The 13,367-nt window shown below is 35.0% G+C and overlaps 1 protein-coding gene across 5 annotated transcripts in view; it reads right to left on the bottom strand.

Moving 5' to 3' along the window:
- CADM2 (cell adhesion molecule 2) overlaps positions 1-13,367 on the bottom strand; it is a 1,080,612-nt gene that overhangs the window by 173,051 nt on the left and 894,194 nt on the right. For all 5 annotated transcript variants that reach the window (XM_082738271.1, XM_082738272.1, XM_082738275.1 and 2 more), the window contains 2 exons: positions 7,603-7,755; positions 4,826-4,963 (listed from right to left, as the gene is read on the bottom strand). In XM_082738271.1, coding sequence (XP_082594397.1) covers positions 4,826-4,963; positions 7,603-7,755 — 291 coding nt within the window. The remainder of the gene's footprint in view (positions 1-4,825; positions 4,964-7,602; positions 7,756-13,367) is intronic.

The following is a 13,367-nucleotide window of genomic DNA, read 5'->3' as shown; positions in this document are numbered from 1 at the left end:
TGAATTCAAGGTGTTGGCTGGAGCTCTGATTCCCATCTGAGTTTAAGGGTCTTTTTCAAGCTCACTGGTTGTTGGTAAACTTATTTCCTTGAGGCTGTATTTGTGAGATCCCCTTTTGTTTGCTAGCTGTCACTTAGGAACTGCTTTTAGCAACCAGAGTTCACCCACAGTTCTTTGCCCCAAGACCCTTATCGACAGTGCTCCAGCCTGCGGTTTACTTTCTTCCAGGCCGGGAGGAGAATGTCTCTCTGACACTTCATTCCTTTACAAAGATCTCACCTCATTATATCAGGTTTGCCCTTGACAATCTCCCTTTGATGAACTCAAAAGGGACACATAATTATACCTGCAAAATCCTTTTTGTTATATAAGGCAACATGACCAAGGAAGTGATATCACATACACTATACTCACAAGTCCCTCCTACACTCAAGGGGAAGAGATTATACAAGGATGTGGGTCATTGAGGGTTGTCATGGAATTCTGCCTAATACCTCAGTGTCAAAGCTAGTCAGCTGGAAAAGAAATCTTAAGATTTCATGATAGTAACTGCTCAAACTACAAATAAATAACCTTATACATGAAGCGGCAAATTAATAAAGTTTATAAAAAAGTTCATTAAGTTCACAGAGAGCTGGTAAATTTAAAAAGGCAATGTTCATCTTTTTCTCCACATTAAATGGCAAATATTCAGACATCCTTGCTACACAGAAGATTAAAAGCTGCAGTGAAACCACCTAAGGTTTTGAATACAGAGCTCTCCAGAAGCACCAAAGGGATTTCTGAGTTAGACTCATGGCGGTGGGATGAGGAGGGGAAGGATAGATGAAAATTATGTTTTATTCTACTCTCTAAAGCTTATAGAAAAAAAAAAAGAAGAAGTCTCAACCATTGCCTACAGAATAAACTAAAAACCCATTAATATAGAATAAAAGATCTTCCAAGATTTAATTTGCCCTGGTCTTCTTGTTTACCTCTCACATCTATATTACACAGAAAGTTCCATGGTTACTTCAAATATGCTTTTATTCTGCATGAATACATAGTTTCTTTCCTTAGAATGCTCTACTACCTACTTGTACCCACAACCCATAGAATGAATTTCATTCATTGTTTAAGGTCCACTAATTTATTTAACTGCTATTTACTGAGTTCCTACATTGCTCTCTGCTTCATTTTTGTTTGTTTGTTTGTTTTTGTACAAAATCTATAACCAGATCATGTATCTATTATGATACTTGTAAATATTTTTTAAAAAATATTTTATTTATTTATTTGACAGAGAGATCACAAGTAGACGGAGAGGCAGGCAGAGAGAGAGGAGGAAGCAGGCTCCCCACCCAACAGAGAGCCCGATGTGGGGCTCGATCCCAGGACCTCAAGATCATGAGCTGAGCCAAAGGCAGAGGCTTAACCCACTGAGCCACCCAGGTCCCCTAGTTCTTGTTAAATCTTATTTGTCCAGCCCTGGAATGTGAATTCGTGGAAGAAATGATTTTGTTTTATTTGTTTCTATTTCTAGGACTAATTCAGGGATTGTTGCAACTCATTAATTATGGTATGCTGAAGATAGTAATGATGATAATAATAGTAGTAATAATCATAATAATATGTAAAATGGTTTTAGTGATTCCTTATTCTGTGAAAACACTTTGTATATACTGGCTGAAACTATATTCTTGAATAGCATTTTGAGATGAGGATTGTAAAGCTCAGAGACAGAAGCAAGACTTTTATACAAGTTACTGTTGCTTCTCAACTTTTTTTCTCTATACCAGTGTGGTCCCCAAACAGGAACATGTGACACAGTGTTGACAATGTATGTTCTGGGACTCCAACTGAGATCTACTCCATCAGAAAATCTGGGGTCAGGGCCCTGTAGTCTGAGATTCAACAGGCACTGTAGGTGATGATGTCTGCCCAAATTTGAGAAACAGTGCTTCAGAATCTAATATGGAAATGTCCTGGCCAAGAAAACGTGATCTCTAGGACTTGCAAACAACTTTTACACAGAAACTTGAAAATTAAATCCATATGTTAGGTAGTGATAGAGGAAAAGGAAAACAAACAGAGAGATGACTCTTCCTGAAGTCAGAAGTCACATTGATATTCCATACATCCACTATACAGACTCTAAAACTTAACACAGTGTCAGTGTGCTGAACTGGCCAATGCTTAGTTAAAACATAAGCAAAGTAATCTTCTCCCTTGACTGTAATAAGTGGGATTTACATCAGTTGCACATTCCTCTTTAGAGGAAAATGTTCTCCATAACTTGTTTATCACCCCAAAGACATCTCCAGGTCAAGGTTCTTGTTTTCTTCATTTGGATCTTCACTCATGCATGATAGAACTCTATGTAATTGGGAAGCATTTTTAACCATTTTGTATTCAATTTAATTTGATTTGATTTGATTAGGTTATCTTTTCCCATTGTTTTACACTAGGGTATATCTTTTTAAAAAGTGTCAAGTGATATTGTAGAAAAAATTGTTGAATGGTAGTAGGAAGTCAAATTTTGATCTTTGGAAAGACAGGAGTGCAAGATAAGGATGGAGAGAGTTCCTTTCAAGGAGGAGTGTTTGCCGAGGGATTTTAGAGTGAACTTTCACTTAGCATTTCTGCAGGACAGCAAGAGTAATGACTGTGCATTTGGTTCAGGGTACCTCACACAGCATATTTGCATATACACCTATAAAAATAGTTTAATGCACTCAGAAAGTTCACCGTATAATTGTGAAGACAAACTATATCACCATGCAAAAGAAGAGTTATTAAAAAAATATGTAGATGAATGTAAGTTTAGGGGTAATGAGTGCTCTCTCAATGGCCACACATAAGAGAATGCAGAAATAAAGGAGGCCACACTACTTCTGAGAGGCATACAGAACCTTAGGCTGATTATGTATATGGTTTTTGTCTTGATTTTTTTTTCTAGTCTTGACTCAGATGATTTTCAAGTATGGGTTTTATAGGATCAAACTTTTTATGTTTGTACATATAAACAAAAGTCTCCTGCTTACCTAGGATAAAACTCAATCTGGCATTTAGAGCAGAAGCCAAATTTGTAAAAAAAAATAAGGTATATTCTCAAATATGAGTACATTATAGATGTCTCATCAGGCTACAGTGTTAAAAACAATCAATCAATATTAATGAAGTACCTACTACGTTAGTCTCTGACTTCCCTGGGAATATGAGACAAACCCTCGAAACACAAATAAAATGCTAATAAGGAGCAACAAACTATGTCAGAACTAGGATTACAAAACAACTAAAGGAGAGTACTTAAAAACATTCTAGCATAAATCATGCCTTTCACACAGAAAGACATATGTGATGTGTAAGAATTCACTGACGGGAGCTTTCTCACAGGCCAAGGAAGTTGGATTTAAAATTTATTCTACAGGTTAGGACTTTTGATCAGAAGTATGTAAATAGAAAAAGTGGCTGGATCAGAGCCTTATCATAGTGTGGTAAACTCTGGAAGCAGTGTAGAGGGTCCATTTAGCAAAGATCTAACCAAGTCCAGACATGCCCAAACAAACACATCCTAAAGGCAGAATTAGAATGGGTATAACTAAGCCCTAGCAGTATATATGATCTGGTTAAATACTAACCTGATAGTTTAACTTAGCATAGCAACATGTCTAACTTGTGTCCTGGGGCTTGTATTTCTTCAAATTTTGTTTAATAAAATGTATTTAATAGAAGATCTGTAATGAAAGTCATGATTAGGGATAAATTACAGATAAGCCCTTGTTTGGGGAAAAATATACAGAAAGAATAATTAAAGTAGAAAGGAGAATAACTGAGTGGATTTTAAACCTATAATTTCTTTATTTTTTTAAACCTATAATTTCTTATAATAGAGGTAATCCTGTATTATATTATTTTTATCATATGATCCTATACTGTATTATCATCTCTGTTTTTAATGGCCTGTAGGCCCATTAATAAGAATTATTATTAATCTAACATGAGATATTTGAATTACAAGATAATTAGAATGGTTTACATAAATCTATCCCTTAGCAGGTAACCTTGAGAATAATATGTCACTTCTAGGTACATAGTAAACACTTTTAACAATCATCGTAAACAATTGTATTTTAATGTGCATTGGACATCAGGTCCAAGATATCCATATGTGGAGTTAAAAAAATAGAAACAAAACAAAACAAATAAACAGAAATTACTACTAACCTCACTAGATATCTCCCCTATAAACTTATTCCCCAGCTAAAGAATGTGTGTATGTATTTAGGTGTTTAAGTACATGAAGTAAGAGCAGATCTGTACTTAATATTTAAACTATTGTGCATTTTTACTGAGATGAATATATTTTTTGTACTCTGTGAGAACTACTAAGAATGAGATTTATTGATGTGTAGCCAGTTTTGCTCTTAGGACTTTATAATTTCAGAAACCAAGAAATTGCAGACATAATTCATGGAATTTCCCTGTCTGTAATCTAAATACTATACAGGAGTTTGGAAATCATAATATCTAACCTGTACTTAGTGCTCACTCTTGCCAAGCATGAATCTAGGTGTTTTTTAATACATTACCTCATTTATTTCTCCAAATTTGAGATACATATTATTTTTAGATTTGTTAGAAGAGGAAAATGAGGCATACAGAGATTATGTTAATATACCTTGTAGAATTACTAAATTTAAGAAATGGGTAAATCTGGTTTAAATTACACTTAATCAGAAAGTGGCCGTGATTTAAAAAAGAAAACGTAAAATGTCCTGTATCAAAGACTTCATTCTAGCTTCAGCACATCAGTTTTGACTTGGGACCTTTCCCCATTCTTTACCTTTGATCTCTTTGTCATTTTTGAACCATCTTATATCAGCTGCAGGTTTACTACCAGAGGTTTTACAAGTCAGCTGCATCAGGTCTCCCTCCATGACTGGTGATGAAAATCCGCTAATTTGAGGCTTCTCAGGAACACCTGAAATTTAAGCAAATGGTATGATCATCAATCTCCAGGGCTGATTCATTCTTAGGACTATTACATTCATAAAGCTAAAATGGGTTGTTAAGTGACAAGATCTACAATCAAAAATAGTAAAGTGTTACATAATAAAATAAACCATTTAAAATATCTATATAATATATATAGATATAAAAACCATGTGTATATGTAATATATACAAACAGAGATATATACATATGTATATTGAGTAGTTCTCTCTCTTTATCTGTGGGAGATATAGTGCAAGGCTATGCCTGAAATTGTGAACAGTACCGAACCTATATATACTATATTTTACTCCTATACATACATACCTAAAATAAGTTTAATTTATAAATTAGGCATGGTAAAAGATTAACTGACAGCTAATAATAAAATGGAACAATTGTAACAATATGCCATAATTAAAGTTATGTGAATGCAGTCCCTCAAAATACTGTATTGTACTCACCCCTCTTCTTATGAGGATGTGAGAAGATAAAATGCCTGTGTGGTAAGAGGAAGTGTGGCAAATGATGTAAGCATTGGGATGTAATATTAGGCCACGATTGGTCTAACAATAAGTCAGAAGGAGGATCATCTGCTTCTAGACCACAGTTGATCATGGGTAACAACTGTGAAAGGTGAAATTATAGATGGGGGGTGGGTTGGGGAACTACTTTACGTGTGTGTGTGTGTGTGTGTGTGTGCGTGTGTATTATCCAGAGGCATTTAAAATGCATTTAGTTCAAAGTAGCTTTTAAAGCTTTACCTACAAAAATACTCTGTAAATCTTAGAAACAGCCATTCAATATATATCTTAGGATTTATCAATATAAGGATTCAAGAAGGTAGATTGTTTGTTTGCAATGGGGAAAAAATCTACAAAGCTCATTTCTTTATTCTTTAGCAAAATGTGATTTAACTTATATAGCATTTTGCATTCCTGATTTTGTAATTCTTAAGGCTTAAAAGATATTATTATCCTCTATGTACTATGTTCAAGAAATGTATTTTAGAATAAGATTCACCAATAATGGCAACTATACTCACTGCTCAGATTCTTCTAAAGAATATTGCGATGTCATTTGTATTAGAAATGCAATAGTAGTTTTGGGAAGCATAATGGATATTGTGTTTAATATTTAATGGTAACCACTAGTAATTACCTTTTCTAGTCCAAATGATCTAATAAATAATCAGATAAATAATATGCAGAGATATCACATGGGTGATTTAAATAATGAACATTACACATTTCTTGGGCAATAATATTCTCTTGTCACAGTAGAAGTTTATTAAAATTTCTTATAAAATTATTCAATAACAAAGGCAGGCTGAAGAGTATTATAGTACTTAATTTAATTTGAAAATTAAAAAAGCGTAAGAATGTTGGAAAGCACCAATAAGAGAAATACAAAACCAACAATAACAACCATGATAAATGACAGGTCAACATGCTCTGATTAGTTGAATATTTTTTTTCCCTTTCACATTCATATTGTGTCTGTGTGTGTGTGTGCATTTAATCTATGTCACATTACTATTTAATAAACTGAAATCATCCAGTTGTCTGTTCTTAGGGTCTCTAGGTGGCTCTCTACAGAACAATACATTAACCTTAGGCAGTTGTTATCTTGCAATACTCCATTTTAGTGGATATATTTTGTCTGTAGTGGCAAACTTGTGAAGATTTTTATAAAATAGTCCCAGTGGGACTTGCAAAGAAACATATTTCATATCGTATGTACAAAACCAATTCACTAGCTGGATTAACTTTAATATTCCTGCCGAACAGAACAGCATGCATTAGTTCTTTTATAGGCAATGTTATGCCTTTATCTATCAAAAAAGGAAGGCAAGCTAGGGGCAAAAAAAAAAAGAATCAATCTTTTAAATTCCTCTAACTTGTTCAGTACGCAGGTGTGTTTCAATGAACCGCAGCAATTTCAGCTGATTGGGCCACTGACGTCTGCAGAATCACAGAGAGCTCTGATCTGCAACTTGATTTCCTTGGAATCTCTAAGAATGTAATGGTTCTTTGTATCACTTTAACCTTTGGGAAAAAGACCCAGTATTTAGAAAATAAAACCACAACAAAGCTACAAGCTACATGGAGAGTGACATTATGTACTTCATTTAAGAATCTAGAAAACCTACACAATTAAAAGAAGACATAGAAATGTCAGGGTCATTTAAATGCACTAATATACAAAAAGAAGTGTATTTGAAAGCTGTACGACATTAGAGAAGGCCTCCATCAGACGACTTAAATAATAAAATGGAGGACCACCCCATAGACACATTGAATTCACTCTGGCCATTATTCTATGTCTTTATGAAAGGATCAGCATGTATAAAATAGATAGATGATTTGAAACAAAGGAATTTCACTGAAAATCAAGAAACCTGGTGTTTATGGGTGGCTGAGAAATAAATGGCGACATGCAAATCCTTACAACTCCCTGGTCTATTTCAAAAATGGGGAAAGTGATTAAGTGGTTTTTAAATGCCTTTTGCTATAATGTAGCCGAGCAGGGATTAAACTCTATGAATGTGATCCTCAAAACATATATTTGTTATGGAGTCACATCACTTTGGCTTGTGATCTCATATTGTTAGTCCCTTGCACTTACCCAGAACAGTAAGATAGGCCTTGGAAGTTTTGACAGGCATTGTAAATAAGGAACAGGTGTACTGCCCTTCATCGGAGAGAGACACATCACTAACGCTGATACTCAATTCATGCCAGGAAGCTCGAACCAGCTCAATCCTGTTGTCCCTTAAAGCTGGAAAGAGAAAATATTGAAAATGAAAATTACAACATTAGAAAAAGTCCAGTTAAATATTTTTAGCACAACACAAGAAACATGGTCTTTGGCCATATATCTATATCTTATTTCCTGGAACAGTTTAAATATATGGAAATATTTTATCAGATTTTTTTTTAAATCAAAGCAGAATTAGGTGTTCCTTAATGTTCTCAGAAACAGCTTTTTAATTAAATGATTGCATCTAGTACAATACCTCAGATGAGGTAGATGTTGGTGGTGATAAAAATGACTTTCCTCCACAGGCTTTCATGGAATGTTAGTACCAAAAACACAATAAACAGAAGGTTTCACTTTTATGCACAGATAAATTTGGGAAAACTATGATTGCTGTATTCCTTCCAAGAGACCAACAATGAACATTAGCATATTAAAAGCATATTCTCTGCAGTAGAGAAACCTGTTGAACATCCTATAAACCAGAGATTTCAGCTGAAGAATACCTATAAGGTACTGAATGTTTAAATTTGCTCTCATTGATTGTAACCTCTAGTGTACCATCTGTTACTTTTAATATATTCTTTGGTTCATACCACCTTTTCTATTACAGAGCTTTTTGTTTTGCTTTATTTTCCACAGAAGATCTCTTACTATGCTCCTCTTGATTCATTTTTGGAAAAGTATTAAAAAGTTTAAATATCATTATATTTCCTACTAAGTACAGCTATAAAGCTCAGAGTTAAGAAAAAAGCAAAGAAAGAAGTATTCTGAAAGAGGAAAGAGGACTAGTTTAGGGACACTGAGACCTGAGGAACAACACAGTGGTTCCCCAGCCAATAATAAAAGGCAGTTGAGGCCTGACTTTTCCCAATCACAACCTAGAAACAGCAGGTGGCCTATGTAGACTCATTTTTTATCACATAACAAATGGGAATCCTGCCAGTATCTCTGGGAGAGACTGGGCCACCTGCAAGGGGAAGCAAGTGGGAGCATCACTGCCTACATGTGGCCATGGAAAGTCATCTCTTTCTCCATTGGACTGGAGACTCCCCTTCAATGCCTACAGACAGTGATCAATTGGGCAGCAGGGGCTGAGGGGTGAGCCTTCTTGGACAAATACCCAGCCCTTAAAGTGATCTGTGCTCAGCAGGGAGTCTGCTTCAGAGTCTCTCTCCCTCCACTAAAATCAAAGCAAAACAAAGCAAACAACTTACCCCTGCTAGAGTCATCAAGCAACCTCACCTTGGGAGCTCCTCTGCCTCCTTAAGTGGCACCAGTGGAGACCAGTTCAACCCCCAATAGAACTAGACACCTCAAGCTGACTAAATAGCACCGTTTGGCTTTGAAAAGTAAATTGTTGGTTGAACCATGACCTGAAAATGTCACCTAGGACTTTATGCTGAACCTAAACAGGATGACTGCTTCCTAGAATAGAAAAACTAAAGTAGAATCCAGAGTCTCCTCACATAATACGAAAATGTCCAGGATGTGATATCACACCAAATGCCAGGAAAATCATAACCTGAATGAGAAAAAATAATCAACAGACACCAACACTGAGTTGAAACAAATGTAATTACCTGACAAATAATTTAAAGAAGCCACCATAAAAATACTTCCGCAATCAATTACTAATTATCTTGAAATAAAAAAATAGAAAATCTCGGTAAAGAAGTTATAAAAAAAAAGGAATCAAATGAAAATTATAGAAGCCAAAAATACAATAAGCAAAGTAAAAACTCACTAGATTGACTTGATAATTCAGTAGAGATGAAACAGAGGATGGAATCAAAAAAGATAAAGCAATATAATTCACTCAATCTGAATAAGAAAAAGAGAAGAAGTTGGGGGAAAAAAAGAGAGAGAGAGAGAGAGACGTGGACCTGTGGGACAATAACCAAATATATCCAATATTGGTAACACACAAGTCCCAAGTAAGTGAAAGGCACTGGGACTGAAAAAGTATTTGAAGAAATACTGTTCCAAAACTTCAAATTTGCCTAAAGAAATAAATATACTGAGTCAATAACATGAACTAATCTCAAATATGATAAACCCAAGAAAGTCCGTATCAAATGCATCAACATTAAACTAGAAGGCAAAGAAAAAAATCTTGAAAGCAGCCATAACCATTATGAGAATACCAATTTAAATGACAACAGAGTTCTCATTTGAAATTATGGAGACCAGAGGGAGTGGCACAGGAATCTTGGAGCATCAGAAAAGAAAAAAAGATCAACTGGAAGAACAAAAACCGGGGTAAATCCAATCTAGAGTATCCTTCTTTGGTTGTCTTCATTATATGATGGTTGAAACAAAAATTACAACATCAACTGATACAATGCTGAACAAATATAGAAAGAAACCTCAAGACAAGTACAAACTGGGCAGGGCAAAGGGATTGAAAATAAGTAAGATTTCCACACTTTACTCGAAGTAGTCAACCATTGCTCCTAGTAGACTGTGGTAAGTCACATGCATATATTTCAATACCTGGGGCAATTACTAAGAAAATATCCAAAGTTGGGGCACCTGGGTGGTTTGGTGGATTAAGCCCCTGCCTTCAGCTCAGGTCATGATCTCAGGATTGTGGGATGGAGCCCTGCATCTGGCTCTCTGCTCAGCAGGGAACCTGCTTCCCCCTCTCTCTCAGCCTGCCTCTCTGCCTACTTGTGATCTCTGTCTGCCAAATAAATAAATAAAATCTTAAAAAAAAAAAACTTAAAAAAAAGAAAATATACAAAGACACTCAAAAACTCTATAAATGCAGATGAAGTCAACTTATATAGTGTCTTATAATAATAAAATGATAAATATGGAAAAGAAATTAGTGTTTACCAAGGGTTAAGGATAGTATAGGTAGGAGGGAGTGAGAGAAATGAGAATATGGTTATAAAAGAACAGCACAAGAGATTCTTGCAGTGATGGAATTTTTTGTATTTTGTCTGTGGTAATGGATACATCACACATGAAATACACATGAACTAAACACACACATATGCACACACACAGAGACGAGTATATGTAAAACTGGTGAAAACCAAGTAAGATTGGTGGGCTACATCACTGTTAGCTTCCTAGTCGTGATATCTCTGTAAGATGCTGGTTAGATCAAGGGTCCATGAGATCTCTCCATATTATCTCTCACAACTGAATGTAAATCTACAATGAAACCTCTGTTAAGTGGTGCCTGGATGGCTCAATCAGTTAACTGTCTGACCCTTGATTTCGGTTCAGGTCATGATCCCAGGGTCTTGAAATCAAACCCTGCATTGGGCTCTGTGCTCAGCAGGGAGTCTGCTTCAGAGTCTCTCTCCCTCCACTAAAATCAAAGCAAAACAAAGCAAAAATTCTTAAAAAAAAAACACAAAACACAAAACTTTATGTACATTTGAAGAAATAAGGGAGATGGTCATGTTATCAAAGCTTAGAATTCTTTACATACATTTGCCACAGAGCCAGAGGGGGAATCACAAGTATCAAATATTCTTAAATTGCTGTACCTTCCTTTTATGTTTTGTGAAAGGAGCAGGCAATAATATAATATATATTGGGGGGAAATTCTAAATTTTCATGATTTTAAATATATTTCAAAAAATCATCCTCCCCAATACTCAAACAACACACACCTTAATGATTGTAGTCCCTCTGCTTACCATTCTTTATTAACTCTAATTTTATAAGGAGACATATACTTACAAATATTTTTGAAATTAATTTTACTGAATATAAAATATAAGGCAAGTCTGATTATGATTATATTTGTGATTCCATTAAGATATAGTAGACTTTTTTCAAATGTCCATTTCATATTCTATCTCCTATAGGCATATTTATATATATATATATATATATATCTATATATATATCATTCAGTTGCTAGACAAAAACAGTGGGACACAAATTTGTTATTTTCCCAATAGAACCTCAGGCTATATCAACCACTTTTCAAAGCTGTGATTTATTTAAGAAAAGCATTTATCATGTATTTCTTGTTTCTTTAAAAGAGAGGTCACCAAAAGGGAAAACCCAAGGTTTCTGCCATGATACTATATGGGAAAGGCTTGTTTCTTACCCCCTGTGTTCAATTTCATTTCTTCTAACACAGTTCCCACTGGCAGAGAGACAGAGCTTACAATTTTCAGTAGATCTTAGCAAAAGGAATTTAACTCTCTTTTGGTCAGACTATTTTGTGGAAACTATATAACATCACTAAAAATCAACTGAATCTCTTAATATACTCAAATACAAAACTCTCATATTTAGATCATTTGCATGGAGTAAAACTAACAGCAATGACTTAAGAATAAGAAAAATTAGGTAGTTGTATAAAATCAGATTTCCTGTAGATAATAACTTCTGATTTATTTTCACCTTTTAATTATGATGAGAAATCATTTATGATTTCATGTACTATATTAAGTTCATGTACTATATTAAGTTCCTCAAAATAATCTACGATGACACGTTAAAATATTTTGAGTTTAGAATCCTGATAAGAACCTAAGTGTTTTAGTGTCTGAAATGTCTCAATTAATTTAGCTCACCAAATCATATAATATTTTGAATTATTATATGATTACTACCAGCCTGACTAAAAACTAGGCTCTGAAAAACAGAATACCTGCATTTTTTAAAAGATTTATTTATGTATTTGAAAGAGAGAGAGGGAGAAGTGGGGGAGAGTACTGGGGGTGGGGCAAAGGGAGAGGAAGAGAGAAAATCTTAAGCCACCTCCCTGCTGAGGTCCAAGCCCCACACGGGGCTCAATACCACAGCCTTAGGTCATGACCTAAGCCAAAACCAAGAATCCCTGCTTAACTGACTGTACCACCCAGGCCCGCCAAGAATACCTGCATTTTAATGTGAGATCTGTCATTGATTAACCATATGGACCTAAGCAAATCACTTAAATGTGTGCCTTGGTCTGCTGAGTGTTAGGTGGAGATGATAATAATTGAGTAAAAGCAAAAGGAATATGGTTTAGAGAATTGAAATGTATAAATATATCTTCAAAACCTGAAAACGTAATTCCAAGAACCAGGAAACTGGCATGATTAGTAAAGGGACTATTTATTGTGTGAATTTCTTGATAATTCGTTTGCCAAAACAAAGAAACAAAAAACTGCCTAAGGAGATCCTCATTGGACTGAATATTTTAAACAAATCATACATCTATAGCATTTATCCTTTCAAGTTTGTAAATACTTATGATGTCATCTGCAGTTCATTTTATAACATTTTCAGTATGAAAGAATAAAGGAAAACCTTTACGAGTCCAAAGAGGGAAATACTATAACTCAGTGGGTTCCCTGTGAGCAGGATCCTTGTCTTCCTCATCTCCCGCGCCCCTCACCATCACTGTCTGCATAGGAGGTATTCAGTGAATGGCTATTGAAATGAAACTGAGAGCCTAACTCTGTCTGGATATGATAAGAGCAGAGTGAAAAAGAACTGAACTAGGAAGTCCTCTTGAATATATCTCCACAGGCTCCCCCATGGGAAAGAAGCTAAAAAAAGAAGAAAAACAGTGTCCCGTTTAGACACTGTTGAGCATAAAAGAGCTAGAAACATCATGCTATGAAAACTTTTAACAAAATGATAGTTCATTGGAAAATGATTTGAAATAA

Source organism: Mustela nivalis (assembly GCF_964662115.1).
Source record: "Mustela nivalis genome assembly, chromosome: 1".
NCBI lineage: Eukaryota > Metazoa > Chordata > Mammalia > Carnivora > Mustelidae > Mustela > Mustela nivalis.
The sequence above is the reverse complement of the archived record's forward strand: the minus strand, read 5'-3'. Positions and strand labels throughout refer to the sequence as shown.